The sequence below is a fragment of the Anarhichas minor genome, unplaced genomic scaffold, assembly GCF_050575085.1.
Source record: "Anarhichas minor isolate MPS153535 unplaced genomic scaffold, ASM5057508v1 ptg000031l, whole genome shotgun sequence".
Taxonomy (NCBI): domain Eukaryota; kingdom Metazoa; phylum Chordata; class Actinopteri; order Perciformes; family Anarhichadidae; genus Anarhichas; species Anarhichas minor.
The window spans coordinates 807,745-834,101 of NW_027466477.1; the positions used below are offsets into that span (position 1 = coordinate 807,745).

The 26,357-nt window shown below is 44.9% G+C and overlaps 1 protein-coding gene across 2 annotated transcripts in view; it reads left to right on the plus strand.

Annotated features, from left to right (window-relative positions):
* The window catches only part of afg2a (AAA ATPase AFG2A), a 100,459-nt gene that overhangs the window by 27,573 nt on the left and 46,529 nt on the right, over positions 1–26,357 (plus strand). Inside the window, exons 13-16 of one of the 2 annotated variants that reach the window (XM_076105229.1) lie at positions 275–328; positions 592–671; positions 4,489–4,615; positions 18,293–18,736. In XM_076105229.1, the coding sequence (XP_075961344.1) occupies positions 275–328; positions 592–671; positions 4,489–4,615; positions 18,293–18,523 (492 nt within the window). In that variant the 3' untranslated portion in view covers positions 18,524–18,736. Of the gene's footprint in view, positions 1–274; positions 329–591; positions 672–4,488; positions 4,616–18,292; positions 18,737–26,357 lie in introns of those variants that run through there. The other variant, XM_076105228.1, reaches the window with a different exon arrangement.

Genomic DNA, 26,357 nt, shown 5'->3' on the forward strand with positions numbered 1-26,357 from the left:
ATATTGTCATATTTTCATATAATATAGGTGGAGGCTTCAACTATGTCTCTTCCTGCACTGTGATATTATTTATCTGTTAATGTTTGTGTTTTTAAATTCGGCAAAATAAACTAACCTCTAAACTAAATCGTCTGTAAGGATCCGTTAGTTCAGCCTGAAACAAACGTAGCACTCTGAATAGTTCATATATTTCAGTACCTAAACATTTCCAGTAGTCAGCATGTCTAATTATAGCCCAAATCTTTACTAATGTTTGAACTTGACTTTGTTTTAGGGTCCAGAATTACTGAGCAAGTATGTTGGAGAGTCTGAAAGAGCCGTGAGAGAGGTAAGTTCATTTACCATCCGGTACCTCACCGTCACAATCAAAGTTGTGTGAATACTTTTGCTACGTAAAGTAATGCAAGCTGACATTGTTTCCTGGACCACGTTGACCCGTACCAACTATATTCAGTCGCTGATGTAATGAACAGACGACCTGAGATGTAGCTTATGACGAGAGCCGTACTTCCTGTGCATGTGTTTGTGTTTGTGTTGAGTGTGATTCATTGGTCTTGTTTTCCTCTCCTCTGTTGTTGCTAACGCTTGCAGGTGTTTAGGAAGGCGAGGGCCGTCGCTCCCTCCATCGTCTTCTTCGATGAGATCGACGCCCTCGCCAGTGAAAGAGGAAGGTACGCACTGTCGCTTTAAACGCGTAGAAAGAGGTCTAGAATTAGAAGGAGAGAAGCCAAGAGGCGGCGAGATTAAAACAACTTCCCTTCCTCTCTGAAAGTCCACTGCTGCTGGTCACTGTTGACTGTTTTCAGCTCTGTGGTCGCTCATTGTCCAGCGATGACAAAACGCGCAGTCATCGCAAGTCCCAGCTTGTGTCACAAAGATTCACTTATGAATGGATGGAGCAAACATCCCCAAAAATAAAAAAGTCTGCATGACTGCGCTATCAAAGCCAGCCACTCGGTTCCCATGGTGTCCTCTCAGACTTCTTGCAGCTTTTTACGCCACCGGCGAACACAGAACAGTCTTGTCCGGAGGCGCTTTAGTGGGATGGCACTGGGAACATCTGTGGCTTAAAGGAAAGAGGACGGGGGGAGGGGGGGGGGGGCGGCAGGGCAGAGGACACAGACCGGAGGCGCACAAACACTTCATTGTGCCCGTCCACGGCAGATGGGGAAGGCCAAATATGCAGCGTGCTTCCTGGTAAACCAGTCGAAGGAGCACAGAGAGGCCAACGGGCCGACACTACAGCCTCTATGTGGGCCCTCGGTCACATGTTTCAGAAACACTTTACACATTTTGATTTCTTAAAAATTTAAAAAATATCTTTAACAGTTAAAACAAAAAAAAGTATTGGATATGTAAATGTCTAACTTTTCGGAACTCATCTTTTCTTATTAGATTCACCAAAGTTCATTAAAGTTCTCAATACGAGTTTTCTCCTCCAAGAAAAAAAGATTTTGTAAATGCCCAAAACTCCCAATATCCAGTATATGGTTCCCAAGCAGAACTGAAACAATTCATTCTATACATTGATTCAATACACTTATAATGTACCTATAATTACTATAATACTAATTACTGCAGCTGAGAGTTCTTAATATCTAAAAAGCAAGAAATATATTTTTTTTCTCTGTCATCTCGAGTATCTTCTGAATACTAGATATTTAATGTCTTTCTCGTCTTTTAAAAACGTCCATATTGTCAACACATGTCAACTGGCCGACTCTAAAGTGCTCAGTGTTTTGTGTCAGCTCATTATATTCAGTGAAGTAATGAAAAGTTATTGGTTTTTTTCAAGCTAGACGGGATGTTTTGTCTACATGTCCTTTTGACTACATGTCCTCTTTTCCAGCATCTTTTATTTATTTTTTTTCTACCCTTATATCCGAAACCACTTAACTCTTCTAAACAACGGAGCTAGATAAGCTTCGGAATAAGCGTTTCTCTCCCGAAGCAAACCTCAAACACAGTTTCTGTACTTTGATGTTCAGCTCAGTCTTGACTCGCTTCCCGTGAACAGTATACGACTCTTATTGCAACTCGTCTTCATCACTCAATTTTTGCAGTTGTACTCTGGTCCTCCGTGCGGCTGCAGCCACGATGGACGTGTGGCTGCTGGACCCGCGCCTCGAGGCCACTCGCCATTTAACAAAAAGAAAAATGCACTTAGCTCTGATCCAGAATCGTTATTTATTGGTCTTCACTTCCTGCCATGTTTAATCAATGAAGTGGCTCACGCACGCCGGCAAGAATTCAAAACTGTTGACACAACCAGACCGGCCTCTGCTGTATTGTGTGCGTGCGTGTGCGTGTGCGTGTGTGTGTGCGTGTGTGTGTGCGTGTGTGTGTGTGTGTGTCGGTTTTCTTTCCTCTCTGGAGGCAGGAGATGAGAAGCACCTGTAAATCTGTCAGCCTACCTGCCACGAGTCTAAACTGGTGGAATGAAATGAAGAAGACAGAAGGAAGACAGGACGAGAGGCAAACTAAAGGGGGAGGGGGATGAAAACAGTGAATGTCAGACGCAGAGACGGACGGATGAAAAAAAGAGCAAAAAAACATTCAGGATTGACTGAATTCAAAATAAACTGACTGCATTACTGACAGAAAACCAGGAAAATATAATAATTATGAGAAATGAAGGATCGTTAGATTTGAAAAGAACAATAAACAAAAAGAACAATAATCCCCCCCCCCGACATCCTCTGTCCTTTTGTCTCCCCCTCTATTGCTCACTTTCTCTCACCACTTTTATTCTTTCCCTCTCCCGCCTCACGTTCTCTCTTTCGTGACCCCCGTCTCTCTCCGATTCATCGCTCTCTGTCCTCCTATCCTTAATCCTCCGTCCTCTTCTCCCCCCTCACCCAAACTGTCTCTCCCTTCACATCTCAGTGACAGAGCCCCTTTGTGTTCCTCTGCGGCCTTGTCTCCGCTAATGACGTCTGGCACTTCCGCTGGCCCTGTCAACAGAGACTGTGTGTGTGTGTGTGAAGGCTGGCTGTCTGCACCGCGTTATGGAAAATAACCACCTTGTAACGCGGTGACGAACACATTGATGAGCTTCTTAAAGGATAAAGCTGGAGATATCGTAGATTCTATTTTTCTTACTGTCAACACATCCTACTGAAAGTAATGGCGGTGCAGCCTGATGTATGATCAACGTTCTATCATTACCATGAACACTCACACACACACTGTAGTTTATGCTTAGTGCACCGTCCTGCTGCCCCAAATACTCACTAGAGCATCAAATGTATACTAATCCGCTGCTGAAAATAGTCCCCATCAAATGCACTACATACTCCTGTTGACGCTTGCTGAAAACCACAACTGCCCAGATGTTTTTGGAAATCGTTTGGCCTTTTTATTTTGGCGCGCTCATTTGTTTTAGGGAGTGCTGGATCTCTTGTATCATTTATCACAGAGGGAGCGGCCCATCTTTTATTCTCATGCTACCGATCTCTGGTGAAGAAGGGCATGTCAATGATGTGAGTTGTCCTCTGCCTCAAGTGAAAGGTGTGCACGAAAAGCGTCCGTCTTCCACATCACATGTTCATGGGCACACAATTAGAATCCCAGGAATAAGAATAACAGGTACTACGTAAAGAGGACGATCAGGGCTGTCACTTGAATGCACCGCCACTACTATTGCCATCACAACAGATCTGAAGTTACCTGTTCGCTTGTTAAGTGGGGCGTCGCATGCACACCGGATGATCTACGATGTTTTTGAAATGATTTACTGAAAATCATATGAAAATGAAAAATGCAAAATGACTTTAAATATTACATATTGCACACAAAATAGCTCATGCTGATCTTCCGAGTATGGACGCCTGGGTGGGATGAACCCCAGAGCGGAGGCCCTGCGTTTACAAGTCCAAACAAGGTGACATATTTGTGAACTTTGTCTAAAGGAGGGCTGCTTTATTCGAGAGGGATGACGTGGTTTCAGTTGCAGCTCGGTGGGACGTCATTGGCAGGAAGGTTCACTTTTGCTGCCAAAGCCTTTTCTTTCCTTGAAGACGAATTGTGCTAATGAAAGAACCTGCCATCAGAGTGTCCGTGAAACTAGTCAGATGTTCCCTACAAGTATTCAAGAACTGGCGAATATTTGTCATTACGGAATACAGCAAATATCAGTGACGAATGAGTGAAGTTTGAGGCATTTGTTTAACTGGACTCCTGTGAGCAGGACATCGCATTCTGCTAAATATGTGTATCCTGCGTGCACATTCCTTATTTCCACCGTTTTCCCCCCTCATGTCTTTACAGTATGCTTTCCGTCCTCCCACTAATCCATCCTTTGTGTATCTGTAATTCATCACGTTGCACCATCAATATTATCCTTTTTCCTAGTTCCTTTCCCTCTCCATCATCAATCCTTCCATGCAATCGTCCGTCCACGCGTCAATCTCCACGTCTGTTTCCCCTTCTCTCTCCGTCCCGTCCACTCATCTATCTTGCGTTTCTCACCCCCCCCCCCCCCTTCAGCTCCTCGGGCTCCGGCGGTGTAGGCGACCGGGTCCTGGCTCAGCTCCTGACAGAGATGGACGGCATCGAGCAGCTCCGGGACGTCACCGTGCTGGCCGCCACCAACCGGCCCGACATGATCGATAAGGTAAACAGACGCCGGCTCGCTGTCTTTATCTCTCCTTCCTCCTCTTTGGTCCCTGATTGATTAGGTTGAGGAGATGTTGTGTGTTTGTCTCCCTTGTCTCCTCCTTTCCCTCCCTCCCTCTGTTCTACATGATTGATAAGGTCAAAGGTGGCCCGCTCCGGTCTGTCTTCCTCGACTCTCTCTTTAGATCCTGTCACCGCATTGTTTTGGTGCGGTTGAGTTTGATGCTAGCGCGTCAGTGCAACTTCTTTGATGTTGCTTTTCAGGCGCAGAAGTTATTTTGGAGCTTATGTTCATTTAGTTTAGTTTGTTTGGCGAAGTGGAGCCAAATAACTTTCTGTCCTCTTCCAAGAGATCAAATGGTGGTTCTGAAGAAGAGAAGGGAATACAGATGTGGCTGTTTCCATTTGAGGACAAAACGGTGCAATTCATGCTTCCCAGATAATTCATCCTAATGGCTTCAGTGATCCTCTGACTTTTCCTCTACCGCAACCACGAGGTTGACATTTATATTTCTCAGCAACTATTCTAAGGATTGCCATGACATTTGCTACGGACAGTCAAGGCCTGCAAATACCTGTGAAACTAATGAGCCATCAGTCTCAGCTGCACTTTGTGTTAAGTGCTAATTAACAAAAGTTAGAATGCTAACATACTAAACCGATTTGGTTCAGGTTCGCATCAGGATGTTAGCCTTGTCATTGTGAACATGTTAGCATGCTGACCAGGCGACAACCTCCTGTGTCTGAAAAGGGAAGCCAATGCAGAAGTGCCTTAAAGCTGCATTCTCTCTAGTGTCCACCAGGGGGCGACTCCTCTGGTTGTATAGAAGTCTATGAGAAAATGACTCTACTTCTCTCTTGATTTATTACCTCAGTAAACATTGTAAACATGAGTTTATGGTCTCAATCTCTAGTTTCAAGTCTTCTTCAATACAGCATGATGTTCATTTAGTAAGTTATGGTCCATTTAGAGTCAAACAGACCATAAATGTAACTATGCTTTGATGATTGACAGGTCGCTACCACAGTGTTGTGCGGTCTGGGTGTTCGTGTTTTCGTTCGACAGCTTTAACCCTTTCACAATGTATTTTCAGCTCATGAAAGTTAAAGATAACATTTCGGTCGCCTAAAAATGTCTTATTCAGGATTTGTTTGTACTTAGCTCCACCCTCTTGTGTCACCTCTGGCTGCAAAAAAACAAGATGGTAGCGGCCAAAATGCCGAACTCAAGGCTTCAAAACCGTAGTCCACAAACCAATGGGTGACTTCATAGTGACTACTTCCACTTCTTATATACAGTCCATGATTCTGATGTTAGCGTTTAGCTCGAAACACTGCATTTAATGAACATTTCACGTCTCATGTTCAGGTTCTAGGTTGTGAGGATTAATTAAGCTCAAGCTAAGCAACAACTACAGCAGAGTAACAGCGTCCCCTCTGATAGTCAATTTAAAATGCACAACAGGTGGGAGTAAAACATTTATCTCTTCTTTCTTTCTACTCACCCCCCCTCAATTTTCTATTTTCTACCCTTTTATCTCCTTCTCTTCCTCTTCCTATCCACAAAAGCTCTCTTTGGTCTCTTATCCACCCATCTCCGTCCTAATGAAATTTCCTGAGTGCTGATCAAAGGAGGAGTCTGTGCCTTGTCAAAAAGGACACAGGAAAGGAGAATGCCGCGCTGCTTCTTAAGCTCCTTCTGAGGCAGCCGCCTGTCTCTGTCTTTCTTCCTCTTCGACTTTAAATATACTTTTATATCTCTGATGCTATTAGGACGCGTTTTATACTGAAATGGCATATCCATCATTAAAGATAATAATAATAATAATGTGAATAATAATAATAAGCTCCTAAATGATGAAACGATGGCTTTTTAAAATTAATTTTCCTAACAATTTTACTTAAAAAGCAACTCTGTGAATTCTCTTAGTGATCATTGTTGTCCATCATGATGAAAACATTTTACTCATGCATTCTATGATAGAGATTTGGAAAACAAAATCAGCTGTCTTTGGGATGGTTTCTCATATTTAAACTAAGGGCAAAAAATGTTGGCACATCTGCAGCTGTTTTATGTAAACTGTTAATTGTTCACTGCAAATCTATAAACACCACCACAATCACTGCTTCTTGGAGAAGTACTCCGCTTACAAATTTTGGGTAACCCCCTCCAAACACTCCACCCCTGCCACCATTTCTAGCCCACTTGTGGAGACTTGATCCATCGCTGCGGTGGGGGAATGACAGCAACTTCCTCCATCTCTGCAACTGGTTGCCGTCTCATTTCAAACTTCATTAGCGGCTGAGAAACAGCCTGAGAGTGTGTGTGTGTGTGTGTGTGTGTGTACATCTGAGAAGGAGAAAGATGCATGAAGAGGAAAAGAGTGAGAGAGAAAAGAAACTCTTAACAGTAGGGAGGGGGTCAAGCCCCTGAGTGGACAGATGGGGAAACCCCAGGGATCCTTCCACAAGCCTCCCTCTCAGGAAGTTGTCTCCCGGGCAGCTGAGAAATCAGATTACCTCCTGTGTGTGTGTGTGGGGGGGGGGGGGGTTAGCAAGGTTCAAGTAATTTGAATGAGGAACCTGTAACATACATTGGGAATGGAAGCTGCCAAATGGAGGCACCTCACATCCCCCCCCCTCCCACACCCCCTTGAGGTTTGAGCACCCTGCCAGCCTTTATCGCTCCCTTTGCCTCCGTCGACGCCGACTGTCAGTTCACACAGTAGAGATGGGCGGGGCATTACCATACCAATGGCAGGATATGATGGGACAAATGAAGATTAATGGGACGCCGGGGTGTCAATGGAGTCATTGTCGACTCTGGCAGAGGAGGCTCCTGGGGCCCTCAGCCGTTTGACGGACAGATTGGGAGGGATGGAGGAAGGGGAGAAAGTGGCGTTTACTTTGGTTTGAGAGGAGCAGGCCGGATGTCCATCCTTCAAACACCGCTGCAGGACAGTGTGGACTCCGTCTTATCAAGTTTAAACCAGGTTGTTTTGAGTTTGACAACTATTGCCTCCTCTGATTTAGACTCTGCAACCCTTTTTTGAATATAAACAAAAGGGTTTTGAAGTTGTATTAATACCCGAAGCCTAACTTTTATAACCGAGACATCCTGTCCTGCATGCGCACAAAGTCCTCCGACTTCCTCTGGCCTTTGTATTACATCAAGTGACAAACATATGCAACAACACGCAGACATAATGTGACTGCCGCTGAATCACATCCTCACAAACGGATAACAAAAGATAGCAGATAAATCGTTTAACACAAGCACACAAAGTCCCCACGACTTCCTCTGGCTTTTGTATCACGTTAAATCTTTTGCACATTATTCACAAGTGCAGAACCAGAATAATCTGTTCTTTGCCAAACACACACACACACACACACACACACACGTTGCCCTCTTTAACTTCTACAGCCTCATCTGCTACTGCCTATCTAATTGCGTAGAAGGTGCAGTGGTCAATGTAAGTAGGTTCGTCCATTCCTCTACATGATGACATGTCACCAAACAACCCCCCTCTCCCCTCCACCTTAAAAAAAAACGTCGTCTTACACTTCCTCTTTCCTTTGTATTGCTCCAATCACCCGAGCCCACCTCTGACCCGCCGTGACTGGGCTGTGGTGATTGATTAGCACCACTGGGGATATTTATCCAGCCTGTTCAGTAGGAAGAACCCCCCCCCCCTGTCACTCTGTTTGTCGAGCAGCTGTCCATCGAGTTGATTGTTCAAACAGTCAGATGTCGCTTTTTACCATTTGTAGTTTGTCCGAAACCACAATTTGACTTTCCCCCTCTTCTAGTTTGTTTTTGTTGGTGGCTTATTCCTCAGGAATGATTGTGTCGGTTAGTTTTTTCACTGAATAGCCTATTTATTTACCCAAATGTGCGCCGGGCTTCATCCATGCTTTCAGGAGTGCTTACAGTGGAGAAGATTACAAGCAGATGGGCCTTGTGTTGAGGACCACAAGTTCCCAACTGGGCTCTTATCAGATCAAGGGGTGAAAACCAAACTGAGGCACTAGAATTAGAGTTGAAAAGGCAACAAGTCCGTCCTGATACTCTGTAGGAACGACTAACATGGCTGCATTTCACGGTTGTCAATGGCTGATGAGACATTTCCAATAAGGAAAAGAGCATAAGATGTGTGGAGGGGTTGCAACTATTAGGTGACATCTATCTTGTTTTTTTTCCTGACAGACAGCCCAAATAGATTATGTCTGTCTGACTTCGGAGGAAGTATATCTTATACTTAAATTGATATAGATTTCTTCAGGTGGGCCTTTTTTTCAGGTTACTAAAATCTGCTTCCACATCAGTACATCGCTTGCTTTCCGTGCTCATGTCTGTTTCTCCAAACTGGTGGCGTGCCAACCACCATCTACTGTAGTTAATGCACTAACTATGGATAAGTACCTCATTCAACCCCACCGCACACATCCCTTCATCATCAGAAGGCTAGCCTTGTCATTGTGAACATTTTAGTCCGACGTTAGCGTTTATCTTAAAGCACCGACGTGCCAAAGTACGGCCTTACTGGTCAGCGAGCGTGGCTGCACACCCACTTACAAATGTCCTCTTTCCGACACCTACGCACTCACACTCACTGTGTTGAAGGTGGAATCGTGCCAGGATGCAGTTTCAGTCACGGCTCTCCAGATGTGTTGCCAGGTTGGAACAATGACAACACATAAATGGTGGTAACACCTTCCTTCCTTCCTGTGGATGCTGTTTGCCAGATTTTGCCAGATAGATCCCTAAAGTTAGCTTTGCTCTAATTATACAATGTTGAAATTGCAAAAGTGGATGTGAAACCGGTGACAAATTAAACAATGATTATTTCCGGCTGCAGATTTCTTGTCTGTAATGCGTCTCGACGTGGTTTTCAAGATGTCATTTCATAGAAAACAAAGCATTTGTTTTGATATCTCATCTTCCACCGCTTCAGAATATCGTGTCCTTTCTATCCACTCATGTTCTGTTTCAGGTTTTCTCCCCTCCTCGTGTCATCATGCTTCTCCCTCTCAAATTCCTCCCCTTTGTACTGCAGTGTGGCTTCTGAACAGGAGATGGTGCCAAACTTGACATGGGTCGAGTTCTTTTGACAGTTATGATCAATGCTGACAATTCCTACAGATTAAAAGGCACGACAGAATAAATGCAAATGCTCAGAACCTGACCCCCGATGTTCCTCGGTGGATAAAGTGAGAAACCTCTGCCACTGAGGACAAAGTATGTACTCAAAGTGATATAAGGAATTCAGATAAAAGCGGTGACTAAATGTAGCCAACTGTCTTTGTGGTGCAGGCAGCAGCAGGAAACGTATCGCACTAAAGAGAGTTCGACCACATGAAAACAGGCTGGACGCTGACTTACGTCTCACGGAACTGAGTCGTATTTAATATTCCGTAGTATCGGGTTATGGTCCTTTTGTGCAACTTGCACTGTGAGGCAGCTCCACATTTTTATGTTGTCTCTAAATTTGGCAGTAATTCAGTCGTTCTTTCCATTTTTTTTTTGTTTTGCTGAAATGTAGCTCTGCAGCGTGATGAACGGCGCTGAAACACGAGGCCCTGTGAGATGTTTTATGAGCCGTCATGGTCTTGTGTCTTAACACATGCTTCCACTAACACACGCTAGCGTTGTAATTGTGCAACATTTGACTAATTCACGGTCGCAATTTTTTACCTTTTTAAGTCACGCTTGTTTTCACAGAATTAGTGCTCCTTCTTCTGTCACCATTCATATCCTTTAACTGGACCTCTCATCCTACTGATTTATAGCTCCATGTCCATGACTGCATCTCGCTCTGTGTCTACTTCCTAACAAGCAGGTCCATGTTGATAAAGTTGCATTAATTCATAGAGTCCTACAAAGTAAATCCCCGACATCGGGCCGGTTTCGAGCAGCCTGAACATCTGCCAGTGTTTTCCGAGCCAGTCTGGACATTTGCTAATTATAATCACAGTCGAATTCCACCAGACTGTAATTAGTGGGCCACTCGGTAAATATTCAGGCATAAGCTAAGTGGACCTTTGATTTTTTATTATTTTTTCCCTCCTCTCTCTTTGTTGCATTTAGAGCTCACGTCAGTGTGTGTGTGTGTGTGTGTGTGTGTGTGTGTGTGTGTGTGTATGTGTGTTGTATGCTTGCATGCTGGTGTCCCAGATTTAATCAGTGGTGTTTTGCAAATGATTTATGTTTTTATCACCTGCCTGGTGAACCAGAATGGTTGGTTTTTCCACCTCATGGCTATTGAGAAATCGACAAATAAGTCATAAAAATCATATGAAAGCTAATGCAACTAATAATTCCAGGTTAATAAATCTCTAGATTCTTCTGATAGAATCATTATTCGATCGATTGAATGTTGAATCGGGGAAAAATGCCGCAACTTTCCACAACTGCCGTCTGGCTTTTCGCTTGTTTTATCCGACTAACAGTCACAGAGCGGTAGTGGTGACCACATCTGGCTGTAAAGTAATCAAAAAATATGTGAATGTCTAATGCGCGTTGTGCTTTTGTTTGTGTGTGTTGGCTCACATGAATGCCTCTTAATTCCTACCCCCATGAAGACTCGACATTAAGACCGGAGTGAAGAAAAGCCTCCCCGTGAACACTCAAAACATTTGGGTCTTTGTTATTTGGCCTCACACGAGGGCATCGGAGGATCCTTAAAGTTTCGCTCCGTGAATACCTTTTGTTTTGCCCTTTTCTTTGGCAGAAACCTCCACCTGAGCCGTGCCTCCACTCAACAGGAAACAACCCTCAGCTAAAAGAGCGGCTATAAGCCAGCCAGTCAAAACAGGCCATATTTTATTTTGTGTTGGCCTGACGTTATCATCTCCCAAGCTTTGCTCTCCTCTCGTGACAAGCCAAGCATGATGGAATCTCTATTGGTGCTGTCTTAAAGGATTAGAGCTTATTCACTGTTTTTTCCTGACTGCACAGTTCTAAATAGGGCCCCGCTGCCTCACGGTACAGGGTGTCCTGCTGAAGCTGAGCTGTTGATGTTATCCACGCTGTAGCTCTTAAGGGTCTCTCTGCCTATAAATGCGGTGCTCTTTTTAGCAGTTTTTTCGTCAAGGGTTGAGTTCTCAATATCAACCGCAAGCTGCAGTTTTGGTGCTTAAACACTGTTCTCTCACCGTCCTGTTTTGAGAGTATTTAAAGTATTTCCTGCCCTGGTTGTGTTTCTGTGATGCAGTAATTAGAAGGCAGAGTGAGAGTTTTGGCTTGTGGCTTAGAAGCTACAGTGGCAAAAGAAAACAAAAAGTGTGTGTGTGTGTGTGTATCTTTGCAAGCAAGTAATGGGATACCACCGAGGGATGGATGAGCTCTGGGAAGCTGTGTGCATGTGTGTTTGTGAGCATTGGGGGAGTAGGATCCCCAGGCAAGTATCAAACTTCAAGGGCTGTATTAGTATCAGCTTACACATGTGTGCATACAAGAATACCACCACAAAGAGCCTCCAATTCAGCCAGACGCAGAAAAACAAAAGGACCCTGCAAGACTAACTCTGGCCTAAAGAGATATAACTCGCAAGCAGAACTAAACTTGATGAAGTTACTGCAGTATTGTAGGAATTCCTGCTAGGATACAATATATTCAGCACAGTAGAAGTGCAAATAAACACCTTCTAAACTAGAGCGTAGTCCTCCGCCAAGGCCGTTTCCATGAGTGAAAAGTAATGCGTGTATCCGCTCCGTAATGCAGATCCGCTCCCAGTTCTTCCTCGGCCCGTGCTACACCCTTCAGCCAAATTTCATGAAAATCCGACGAGTAGTTTGAAGGAACGTGCAAGTTTATTTTTATTAATTTGTGTTTGTTTCTTAACAAAGTGCTCTCTTTGTTGAGGAAGCACTACTTGCCGTTTATAAATCAAACGACGATCTGCATCTCTGCCAGCTACTCCTCTGTTTTGGTGAGAGAGAAAGACATGAGGATGGTGGAGGGATGTGTGTGTGTGTGTGTGTGTGTTGGGGGGGTGGTGGAGAGGAGGGAGGGAGGGAGGGAGGGAGGGATAGGGAGGAAATGAGGGCTCTTTGTGCTCTGCTACCTGGCAGACATCTCCAGCATGTGTCGTCTTGCCTCTTGGCAAGCCGAGACCACCGGCGCCCTTGGAATGCTCTCAGTTCAGGAAATCTCATTTATTCTCACAAATGCTACTCGTAACCCCCCCCCTCCTGCTATACTGCTGCAGAGCCGGTATATTTCCCTCGTTTTTACACCTCAGTCTGTCAGTCTTTATTGCACCTTTCTTTTCTTTTCTTTTATTGCCTTTCTCTATATATCTTTTGTCCTCTTTCTATTCGTCTCTTCTGTGCTCTTTAGGTTATCCTTTTTAACATGGCAGAGTGGTTATATTAAATGATTGTGGGCAACGCTGCTAATCAATGAGCGTATATGTTGTAACATGGCATTACATTCACCACGATATGAGGTTTTATCACCACTAATGGGCACAATAAGTGCACAGTGGTCTCTCATGCATTGTGGCTACCATCCAGTCGCTTACTGGCCCACTCTGTGTAAATCAGTGTGTTCCAGATGCTTATTTGCAAAGCAACAATGTCTGGCATTCACATGCTACTGTACGGGTTATAGGTTATTTTAAATACAATTAAACTACTTTAACAACAGATATGTTGCAGATATGTGGCTCAGTCATCTCCATGTTCAGAGCCAGCTGTATGGGATGGCATATGTCAATCATAAATTTAATAAAAAGGACACTTGCAGCGATTGGCTGCGAGCAAAACCATGCAAAAAGGATTGATTGCAGGTATCGTTAGTCTGCAGGAGTGTTGCTACTTCTTGGCGCTGGGTTATTTTAGTCGATGCCTTAAAGCACTGATACACAGCCCTACTGGTAGCTGTAGCACAACCAGTCTGCTGGCCACTGGAGCAGTAGATGTTACGTCTGGGGGATTGAACCAACAACCTTCTGGTCAGGAGCTTGCTTATATATCCTCTGGTCACCACAGCCCTACCAGCTTCTGATAGACGTGTTCCATAGTGTGTTAATGTGCAGTGATGCTTTATTGACAGATAGCTAACCATCCAGCTACATGGTTAGCTATCTGTCAAGCTGTCATAACTGTAACATGAAGACTATTTCTACCGTTTGCTTCGTGAGGAAAAATGAAATAATTGCTGCAGTAATAACTTTCCAGAGTTGTAAAATCCTGTCGCCAAGTATTATACAGCACCGTGCTGTGTTTTGGCATCTGATAAGCCTTCGAGCTCATGAATCTATTACTCAAACTGGCCTCCCCGGATTGTATTTCACGTCTCACGCCTACCTGAAACAACATGCCCCCACCTAAACACACGGACCAAATGCAGTGCAGAGACATGCGAGCTTTATGGAAAAGGTGTCCCAATTTGGAGAAAAATGCCTCAGTAACTCAGTAGTTATGGAATATGCTGACATTAATATAATATAATCTTTGAAATACGTCTTTACCGCAGATATGAAAAGTTATTTAGTTAACCAACAACAATAAACTGCTATGTTTTATTGTTTAGATTTTTGTTGAATACAGTTTGATATCTAAACGATTACTTCTGAGTGAACAGAGGGACGCAGTGTTCCTCTGTCATCAACGTCACATCGTTCAACGTATCCTCATACACAGTTCGTACGATATCTTCCGAAAAGTTATTTGTTCTCATTTTTCGTGCTTTTTCCTACAAAAGCCCAAAAGAACGTGTCAATCCACTTGTTACATGCATACAGTCTTTAGTTCGGTTCAGGCAACAACACTGCTTGGTTAGGTTTAGAAAAAGGTCGTCGTTTGGGTTAAAATAACTACGGAAGTGCCGTTGTAGAAGTATGCAAGTCACGTGACAAACACACGCAGCGGTCTTCTGGGCGAAGAATTACCTTCACCGCACGTAGGCACATAAATGTTAGCTTGAGAAAAAGTAATGTAACGTTATACCAGTATCTGCAAACCTTCTCCAATCGTCATCATCAACGGTAACTATTGGTGTGTGCTGCAGCTGCTTTCGATGAGCTGAGGGCACATGAGACGGCCTGCTTGGTCTTTCTCTAGTCTGTGTAAGAACCAGGCGGTAGGAAGGAGTCATCATTCGCCACCATCAGGATACAGTCAGACCCACATACAGAATAGAAGCTGCTGGTAGGGGGCCTATTGGGGGTGTGTTGGGGGGGGGGGGGAGGGGGGTGCAACAAATAATACCCCCTTTGTATGTTCCAAATATCCCCTGCTGAAGCTCCCTGAGCCTGGCTCTGTGCTCCGGGGATCCCAACACCACATTAAGAGCTGCTTACAAGTGTATACGGTGTAAGTTTTGGGGGGATTTGAAATGGGAGTTGCAGGAGGTGGTGGTACAATAATGTTGCAAAAGGAGCTACAGCGTGATAAAAAGCAGGTTTGTGCTGTTTTTTTTTTTGTTCACTTCAACAAGGTCCAGAGCCATGTTTGGAGAATGGCTAAACAAATGGGCTATTATTTGCTGCAGTAACTCCAGAGGTGCACCGGACAGGCCGGGGGAGTAACGGTGTCCCAGCGTATATCCTCTGCCGGCCTCAGTCGTCTCCATCGAGATTTAAGTTCCCCATTGTAGCTGAAATGAAATCAATCCCTTCTGTGAGGAGGACCATTTGGCTGTCAAGAGTAGGAGTTGTGTTCCCATGTAGCCGAGCTGTGTGTGCACATCGGCGTTGGTTAAGCATGTGGTTAAGTAGATGCCTTTGGACACTGAGGCCTGCAGCTGCTTGTTTTATGTTGAAGAGGAATGATTGATATTAGGATTAGGGCTGCAGCTGATTACTGACTCATTTCCTGATTATTTTAACAATATATTATGCGAATATAGTGGAATAAAAACAGTCATAATAATGATGATCTAAGGAGACTCTTTAAAATAGCTTTGTTTGTTTGACCAGCTGTCCAAAAGCCAAAAGTTCACATTGATGCAAAACAATGAAAAGCAGCTGATGATGACATTTGAGAAGCTGTAACCAGCCGATGCTGTATTTTAAAGGAAGTACTCAAGTTCTGTAAGGATCATTAGTTGCTCTCCTTTAGCTGGCAACTTTCCACACTGGTTGCCCGAAATGTGAGCAACACGGCAATGTGACACTTGCAAAGATGTTGCTTTGACAAACGGGGACTATACGAGGACGGTGTCGGTGTAAATACCTGACTTGATAATATAATTTAGGCTAATAAAGAGAGAGTTTTCATCTTCGGTGCTTCTTTACTTCAGATTCCGGCCGATAAATTCAAACCTGGAAATGCGTGCTGACACTCGCTGGCACAGGATTCAATCCTTCTGGCTTGTGTCTCAACTACCCCATCGTCTTTGCTTCCGTCATTTAAAAAAATGCAGCATTAAAAGATGAGTGAACCGCGGCCTGTCTCCTTTGAAAACTGAAATGATTTAGCTGATGACTTTGAAGAGAACGTTTTATGATGGTTCCAGCATGACCCCTGAGGTCAGGTGGAGACACGACAGTAAAGTGAGACAGAACCACGTCTCGGGTCTTTGAGGCCCTGCCCGCCGCCCTGCTGCAAGGACTTGGCAGATGCATCGGAAAGAGGTTGACGGGACAGTGTCACTCCGCTTCCTCTTTCACAGGCTCCGCTTGATGAATGACCGTGTGAAAGGCGGCTGTTTCATAGGTTTGGGATTGCACCTCTATATGTGTGTGTTGGTGTTGCAGAAGAAGGGTACCAGACCCCTTTTATTCTTTTTCCCTCTGCATGTCATCTCTGAAGTCGGAGTAATTTATGGCTGTCAGGAAGTCCCCAGAAGCGCTCTCATGCCCGAAAAAGAAAACCTTGACTGGGGTCGGGATGGGGGGGGGGGGGGGGTTGAGAGAGTGTCACACCCACGAAACGCTCTCATGTATTTCTTGTATCAAAGGGCCACGGGGAGGTCCCATCCTAAATCCTGTTGCCTGAGAAATGAAAGAATTTCAGAGGCTGCCTCGTCCACTGTCCTCCGGGCCAGACCCCAGAACTAATCTCTTTCATCTCCTCTTCTGCTGGTGGGGGGGGGCTACAGTCTCTTCCTCCTCCTCCTCCTCCTCTGGGATCTTTGCTTCTGTCGAGCGGATCGCCTCAGGGAGATGTGGCTGAGCCCTCCTCTTCTGTCGCCCTTCCCTCTTTGCTGTATAACCCCACTGATCCCGCCGCACTGCCTCCCCATCTCACCTCCCCTCTCTCCCTCCACTAAGCCTTCCCCCGTTGCTCTCTCCCTCCCCTCCTCCCCCCTCCCTGGGCCTCTGAGCTGGACTGCCTTCCCTTTTGGCTTTCCCCTCTTCCTTCCTTCCTCAGTTCCTCCACTAATAGCTCCCTTGTTCCTGGCTGGTCGGGGCTGCCAGTTGAGCGGTCATTCGTGGAAGATTCATTCGCGACACCGTAATTGTAAACAGACGGAGAGAGCGAGAGAGGAACGTTGGAGCATTAAACCTACCGGTCGCAGACAGAAAGCAGAATGGAGGAGCTCTGTCTTGAACTCCTTCTTCACCTCCTCCTTTTCCGTATCTCCATCATCCCCCTCCTCCGCCTCCCTTATTTTCTGCCCCTCATAATTCAGGCACTACTTACATCCGTGGGCGATCTGTGTCTTGTTTCACCGCTAAATGTTGCAATGAATTATGTTACGCCCTCAGATGCTTTAATAGAGCCCAGCTACGCGTGCTTGCTACCTTGTTTTGCTCTCCAGAAATGGAGTCGCATGTTTGTTGCGTTTTGCCTCTGTTCAGGCTCCAGGAGGATCACAGCACACAATCACACAAATGTAGCCACCGCTGACACTAACACACCCACTGACACTGAACAGAGATATAGAGGGTGTTAGCAGACACATTAACTTCATTGAATATTGTTGCAACAAGACTCTGAACTAGCTTATAAGCACCCAGTGGACATGCTTCCCAGATAATCCCATATGAATTGAGTGATTCAGTAAAGTTATACTTTAAGTTTAAAAAGCCCACACATTGCATCTTAGCAGTTTCAGTAATTTGATGTTTTTTAGTTTTGACACTGCTCGACTGGACTCGGCCTCTTCACCGCTGTGAGGAGAATGTGATTTCTATGCAGGAGTACATTTCTTCAAGTTGCCCAAGTAACAAGGAAATGTGTTTGTTGGCTGGTGGAAACAGTAAACATGAGAGAGGATGACACTGTGTGTGTGTGTGTGTGTGTGTGTGTGTGTGTGTGTGTGTGTGTGTGTGTGTGTGTGTGTGTGCGTGTGTGTGCGTGTGTGTGTGTGTGTGTGTGTGTGTGTGTGTGTGTGTGTGTGTGTGTGTGTGTGTGTGTGTGCGCGCGCGTGCGATGGAGAATCCAGTAATGCCGGGCAACCAGACCCGTCCCTGACCTCAAATGATTGCTCCTTAAAGCCTGTGCTGCAAGCCGTCAGCAGCCAACCAGTCTCCTTTCCCTCCTTTTATCTCCTCCTGTCCTCGTTTCTGTGATTCTGTATTTTTTTTTTCCCCCTTTCCCACACTTATCTCTCTGGCACTCTCAAAGTCCAGCAGCGGTTGTTTGGGAAAATATCTCATTGGTGTTATCAATCCAACCATGTTTTGCAACCAGCAGTGCATCCCCTCTCGTCCGTTTACATTTTTTTACGGCCTTCCAGCTGTTTCGTTTCCATTTCCATTCTTTTTCTCATTCGCAGCCAAGTCGACACATGGAGCGACTGAGAGATGTCCATCCCTGGCTTACCTGCGTCCCAGACCATGCTCGCACACCTTCAATGGAAAGCTACATGGGAGTGTTTACTCATCTGCGCTCTGACACAAAACCACTAAAAGACCACATACCCGGCTATAAACACACCGCAGTAAGCTTCAGCTTTGTGATCTCCTGTGTGTTTTCACTCACAGTTAGCTTTTGTTGTGTGCAATAAACATGACTCAGTTGTTAGGTCATGGGTAAACATTTGCGTTCAGATAATGCACTTTCCACAAGCCATTAAGAAGAGGGCTTATTGCATATGCAAAAAAAAACCTCATGAATGGGGCTTTATATATTCTCTCAGGGAAATAAATGAATGTTCTGCATCTGTACAAAGTTGTCTAAGGACGCAAAGTAATTAGTTGCCGATAAAGCTTTGCTTCAAGAGGCAGTGTCCCTTGCATTCTTCTACACCATCATTATACAACCCGAGTATCCGTCTCCTATTTTTGTACGTCTAAACGTCTGTCCTTTGACCTCACAACACTGGTAAGTAAGGAATTCAAGCTTGTTCGACTGTCACACTCTTGACAACATGATATGCTAAATACCACGAATGTAAGAACAGCGTGTATGACCTGAACCCAAATTATTTCCTCATCCGTCCATATTCGCAGAACAACCCGTGTTTGCAACACAACACGGGGCTTTTCCTCCGCTCGCGCCCACAATCCGTACGGATTTCTTTCCTTTTAAAGAAATGTGGAAAACTATAAAAAGAATGAGGTTGACTTGTTCTCTGCACAGATTTTCCTGTGCTGCCCTTGAAAACCTTGGTTCTGTGCCTTGATTACGGTGTGCGGTTTCTCCGAAGGCAAACAAAGCACACTAAATGCAGCACGGCCAATTGGTCCGATCCCGAATTAAGGCGGAGGGAAACGGAGAGAAACCAATTAGGAGACGGAAGCCACTAATTAAAAGCTGCATGCTCTACAGATTGCATCAATTTTATTTTCTTCAGCAATGGCCGCAATTTCAGAGCTCGCTTGTATGCTAGTGCACATTCCAGGACCGCTTGTGCACAGAGGAAGCACTGTCAGTCTACCGCTCTCCCTCGTTGGTAGTTTGGTATATGATGAAAACAAAAAAGCACAAACTGGGGAAATTTGGAAAAGGTTGAGAGACTCCACATCATTCGGAATAGACGAGGAACCATTCATTAGACGTTTTCAACAAGAGCCTGTTTCGCAGAAATGTTTCCCCTTCCTGGATTAGGTTCCGTGGGTTGCTGCCAATACATTTTGTGTGTTGTGAATCGGAGATTGCATTATGCTCGAGTGGTTTGGGTGGTTAACCAATGCGCTTGCTTTGGAAAGCTGCAGGGAAACGTTGAGCACGTTGACCTGAGGAACGCCACAGGGTTGCTCTGAACACATGGGCTCACAAATGGCCGGGGCCTGTATTAGCGAACAAACCGCTTCCAGAGTAATGGTGTTCATTTGGCAGAGTGACCCAGAGCACTTGTCTCTGTGCTCTCATTGTAAAGTGAGGAAACACGAGGCATGTTCTGTTGTTTTTTTTTGTGGTCAAAGCAGACGGGCAGCACTCCCAGAAATAGGTAACAAAGTGAGCCAAAGAATCACAAAACTTTGTACATAGTTCCCTGACAATGTTGCTGTGTGATTAAAGAAACTCTGTGGACATTGTTCCCCACATAAAGAACCCAAAAATAAAGTCAGTGTGACATAAAATCGTATTAGGAGTCTTTGAAAAAAGAAAAAGGACCCTTCTTGTTTTATATAAAGCTCAACTTCCTGATTCTATTTCTCCCTCATTGTTTGTTAGGTGATTACGTAACACCTCTTGGCAACTTTTCACCTTGAGCTGTTGTGTAACCAGTGAACATGAACCTTCATCATAGCCAACACACACACACACACACACTTTATATCCAATTTGTGAACAAATTGGATTTGTTGCGGATTTGTTCCAGTGTTTGAAATGGCATTTGTGTGATGCACTAGAAGTTGCGAGGGAACAAACACAAACAACAGTCGGATGCACAACAGACTGTTTCTGCTTGACCCTGTGACCCCGGGGCACCAGATGCGTGAGCAGTTGGCCCATTCTGTCCCAGTACACAAGTGTGTCCAGAGTCCTCTTGTCGTCGCTTCCTTCCCAGAAGTGACCGCTGCGATAAATCCCCCGCGGCCACCCCAACCCTTTTCTCGAATGATGGAGAGAAAAGGAAAAAAAGAGAGGAAGTAACTTAGACCTCTTCCCTTCCATTCCACCTAATGGTTTTTCCAGACCCTGAAGGCTGACCTTCCCTCTTGAACTGGATTTTTTTTCCTGTACCCTACACCTTGGATTTCAGGAAATGTACAAAACAGGATAGCCTAGCACAACATATTTCTTCTGTCGGTTTTTCCTTTTTTTTGTTTGAGAGACATAAACACTTGAGAATCCAGTGACATCAGCAGCCAAGGCTGCAGTGTTTTTCTGTTTTCCTCTGTACAGAAGTCGTGTCTGCAATGGCATTCAAATCTTAGCTCTTCATGATGTGATTGTTCAGCAATACCCAAACCTTATTCACTGACTGCCGAAGTTGTGACATTTTAGTTTGAAGCAAGTCCTAACTACGTTAGAATATAGTCATTGAAAAGTTTAATGCAACCTAGACAACAAAAGCCTTTCAAACTAGTCTTTTAACCGGTAAATCACAAAATCACTTCTTACTTTCTAACTTACTTACTTTTTAGACTTTTTTACAAAAGCAAAGGTACAAACTGATCCAAAGCAAGCAAACAGGCCTTGCATTGCAGTCGTGTCCAAAGGAGCCAACTGTCCCCAAGTCAGATGTGATTTGAATGTTGAAACGCTCGGAGCCAACGGTCCCCGAGCCCCTCTGTAACTAGTGGGCAGAAGGCCTTATTTGCCTTTCAGGCCAGCATGGGCTTTGCCGCATTGTTCAGGGAACAGGGAGCTGTTGAAAGCTACACACAGAGGTGACTGTGTCCTTTTCTGTTGGTCAAAGTCACAGTTGCCCGTTGACGGGTTGCCTGATGATTATCACACCTGCGTTTGCTGGCAGTATATTCTCTTAAGTCTTTGGAAGTGCATCTGTCCAATCGCACCATGTTCTTGAAGTATTGATTCCTAAATAAAAAGTCTGCAGTTTTATGATTTCTCTTGGTACGAATAGCCGCCCCTCCCCCTTTTTATTAGCTTTTATTAGCCTGACTTTGTCTAACAGTACAAAGTGACTCCGTCGTATAATCTACTTTTAGCCTTCGGTTCCCGGGCATTACGCACCGTACGCCCTCAGCGATAAACACTTACAACTTAAAAAGCTGACACTAAGCTTTCCCATTGCTGTCCTCGGTGTATTTTTAGGATGAATGTGTTTATTGGCAACTGCTGGTCACTGCACCTGTCACTATTTTCGGCGACGCCATAACTGTGTTGCGCCCGTACTCTGGACTCGCCCACTCTCCCCGTTCTCTACCATGTTTGCTTTACCCGATATTTTTCCCTCTCCACAATCAAGGGGGAATTATCTGTCTTCCGGACAGAAAAAGAGGCAGCCCACTAATTTTAGATTGACTTGATTGAGCCCGGAGGCCAAAGGGATCAAACCCACATCCGTTGAGAACCAGGGATGCTAATTCTAACCATAACATAGCTAACATATGTTTTGCTCTCCCCAAGCGCTGATTTGAGACCTGCTAGAAGCGGAGCTCTGCACCCGCTGCAAAGGACCATTCTTTCTTGTGGCATGTTTTGTGGGTATTGGCCCACCATGTGTATATTTATAGAGACCGGGTCATGACACATGCACACGAACTACTTGTTCTTTCTTAAGGACGTAAAGCACTCGCTTTCCAACGCTCGCTGTTTTTGTAAGTGTGAGTGGAGACGATTTATCGTAGCATAATTGATTTTCAGGATGTTGACCCTTCATTTGTTTCAATTACATTCGTCAGGAAGCCTGTACAATAATCCTGCTTGTACAAGAGCAATCACATACCCAACTCTATACATTGAGCTACTAATGCTTGACATTTATTGCAAATGTATCATTATTTAGGCCATGGGTAACTGGAATACTGTATAGTTGCTTTTTAATTCAAGAACAGACTCAATGAAATACAATAAAATAAAGATATACACCCCATAACTTCACACTTCAGATGTTTTTTCAATTTTTGTGTTTCTCCGTAATCTTTTAGTGTTCCCTTTGGCCTGTTTATTTATGAAGTAAACTTGCTTTAGCCTTCCTGAGATGCAGTTTCACTTCTTCCATCGGTATTTACAGGTCTGAGAAATAATAAGTTTCCAAGACAGTTTCTAGATTTTTGTTTTCATGGTCTTGTCGCTCTTTAGCTGCTGTTTTTATGGATTCATTTAATGGGATTTTCTGAATGCATGCTGATTAAACAATATATGTTATCTAATTACAGTTTTGGTACTTTAAACATAGGTGTGTTCTAAGTGGAATTAGATAATTGTGATCCAATCAGACCAAAACTGCTGCATGTCAAAGTCTGACACCCCCGGCATCCATCAAACACTCCAGAGTATTATTAGAGATTTGTCACCGGCAGCAATACTGGGCTTCTCCAGAAACGGCCTAAAGAGCGTAACGAATGGTCCGACTCAATCTTAGGCGTCTTCAAAGGGAGCCTGGTAATGACAATGTTGCTAGCGGTTTAGCCCTCAGGGTCCGCTGTTGGGATGCTCAACTGTGGCTAACTACCAGACCAATTACTTACAAAGACAACCTTAGGAAGAGACACTCGATGCTGCTGCCACAGGAACAATCCCAGCCCCGTCCCCCCCGTCCACCCGCCCGTTTGTTCTAATAGCTCTAACCTAAAGCCTGATCCACTGTTGGCTGAAGCCCTCGGGCCATTCGCAGCTCCACATCTAGCTTTGTGTCGCTACTTTTCCTGTCAAGACTTTGTTATTGCTTCCTTGGCTTGGGAAGGTGACATTTTACAACGTGTTTATTGGTGGGGGGGTTAGACAAATACAATTTTCAGGGACTTTTTTCTGTTTCATGGGAAAGAAATGGGAGGAAATCATTGTATGTACCCTGTGTAGTTTGAACCCAAAAGCTCAAGGGAAGGCGGTAGTTCAGATGTGAAATGGTTCCGTTAATGATACTTAAACATCCTTGTGTTTTCCTAAACGATAGGGCTCTGAAACAAGGATGTTTACCACAAAAGTCATATTTCCAGTCAGTATGTCATGCACCACTCTGGGGTTTTAGCTTGTATATTTGAGGTCATGCAGACACTGGACTTCTTAGGCGCCTGTTGTTTGTTTGCAAGGCGCTATACAACAATGGCTGTTTGTGGATCGGCAGAGGCAGGAAGTGTACAGTATCCTTTCTGGAAAATACACATAGCCCTGTCACTTCATTAGTCTTCCCAAGCGCGGCGGTGTGGGAGGGATTTAAAACAATCATAGGCAAAAAGGGAAGTGAACTAGCTCACAGACTAGCATACTATCCATCATTCTCGAAAGCATGCTGCCAAGTCAACGGAGACTCCCATACAGTTGGTCGAGACGGCAGTCGTGTTTCATTCCTTGAGTCCTCTGCAATCCCCCCAGCTTAGTCCCCATCTGGCCAGCAGTTCCGTGCTAAAGCTGGGAGATGCGTAGGGCCTAATTCCTACACACTAAAGCATTACCGTCTGTCCAGGGCCCACGGAGACAAGATGGTCGCCAGGTGTCTTCCTGTCTTCAAAGTGTCGGCATCGTTAATCATGCCCCCAACCCTTCTGCGTCGCCTCACATGTGTTTTATTTTCCTCGGCTCTCACCCACACATACACACACCCTTACTCCTTGCTTCTCTGCCTCCCTCTTTATTTTTGGACAGTCTGTCACCCAGCTGCATTTCCTGCGGGGTTTATGTACAGTTTTGGGCCCGATTGGAACCACATTGGCCAAACAGCGTGCCATCTTAATGAAGTCACTGTAATCCAAATGGGTGGGTGGGTGGTACGGAGGGGGATAATTGGAGAAGCTGTGCCTGCCTGTGAAGGGCCAGAGGATACCGCTAACCCTCCCAGCCTGCCCTTTAGCCCCCAGCAGACTGCTGCTTCTCTCTAATGTGGCCACTTTTATTCTTGAATCCCCTCCTCCCCGCTTCATCCAGTCCTTCAAAGGCAAATTTATCTTTCATCTATCTTTGCTAATGGTATTAACGCAGCTCATGCTTGTGAACACAGCCTCCACAGCTGCAAGGCCTTAAACAGCTTCAGAGAAGACGTGCTAGCAGAACCTTTTTTTTTTTTTACCCCTCCCAGGACAGGGAGGGGTATTCATGTCTTTCAAACCCATGCCAAATATTTGCAGTTTACAAGCCCAGCGATATTGCAAGGTACAGGTTATCTTTTAACAAACAGGAAGGTTTGACCGCATGGTAAGATCGTAAAAGCCTATGCGTCAGTGTATCTGTTTGTGCCCCAGAACACTTTGTGATGCAGATAAATGGGAATCGTCAACTGCTTTGTGTTTTGGGAGTTCTGTTCTGTCCTGTCCTGTCATAAAAGATACGCACATCCTCTTTGTTTGCAGTCGTTTGTGGTTCATGTCTAGGGTGCATCTCTTTTCTTTTTTTTGGAAAGGCACATTGCATTTAATTTGGCACGTTGACTGCCAAGGCCCGGCTTCATTAACAGTGCGGAGAGTGCACTATCAACGCCCTCGCTGACGCAAAACCAAGCAAGTAGGAAAAGAGCTCTTTCCTCTGGAAATGCACCAGGGGGACTATTTCTGTAGTTTTAAATTGTTAAAGAGGGGATTGGGCCAGAGAAAGGGAGGGGGAGGGGGAGGGGGGGCTGATGTTCAGTTGTGAGCAGCAGACTGTTTCACGTGCCAGATCTGTAATGCCTTCCTCCGGGCTGGGAGCTGGCTGAACTCTGGGCCGTGGTGCTCCGGGAGAGGAAGTCCCAAGCCTGGGGAGTTTCAGACATCCTGTTTTGGAGGGCCATTGGCCAGGACCAGGGCTGTTGCACGCCACCTGCAGACTCGCATCACATCTGCCATTAGACCGGGGACAGCAGCCCAACATCACGCACCTCAAAATGGCATTCTCTTTGTCTCACTGTTTACCACCCACCTTCCAAACATCCAACCCCATTTTTTTTAAATACAGTAAAACTGTTGGAGCTAACCAAAAAATGAATTCCATCACTTTCCTCTATATGCCCCCTATTTCTCCAGTCTTGGACTGGCTTTCCATTTCTCTTAAAAGAACATTATATCATTTTGAAGGAATGTGTCTTTGAAATCAGTCGAGGAATCGGTCCTTAAAAAGAGTGAACATGGAGGAGAAGAGTTGAAATATCTGCCCGTAACATGTGACGTCCTGGGAAATTTAGTGTGTGCGATTCCCTCTTGAGTTTGAGTGAGAACGTCATTGTTTCATCCCATGCAACACAAACGTTATAAACCATACATTCGTGTGCAGTAACTTGCCGGTAAATATGATTAGATTTTTCTGTCATGCATGCTCATATTTAGTTCACACATGGTTTGCAATCTTGCGTAACAAGGACAGACTATTCCAAGACTCGCACACCATTTTCTTGGATTCTACTTGGAATTTATATAGTATGGTATGCCCCAAAGAAAGTCCAAATTCATGTCTAATTTAACCAAAATACACCACCTTCCAGTCAGAATGTTGTCAGTGACATCCACTGCTGAGACACAGTGGTTGGTCTCTCCCTGTTCTCAGAATCCCCAGGAGCTGATGGGGCAGGAAGTTCAGTGGAGATAGCGCTCCCTTGGTTGTTGCTATTTAGGACAACAGGAAAGGGTTTGTGTCTGTCTCGTCCAGCCCCTCCTCCTCCTCCCTTGATTGGCCTGGTCTGTTTATTCAGAGTCATTCTCACCAGTCCAGCTGCGTTTTAGTCTTCCCTGTCCGAATGGCCACCATGTGACCTTTTTCCGGCCTATACGCGCTATCTGCAGGGCTTTTTCTCAACACTGGTCAGATTTTCGGAACGGTGGGATCACAGTCGTTCCCAGCAAGCAATGCATAGTGAC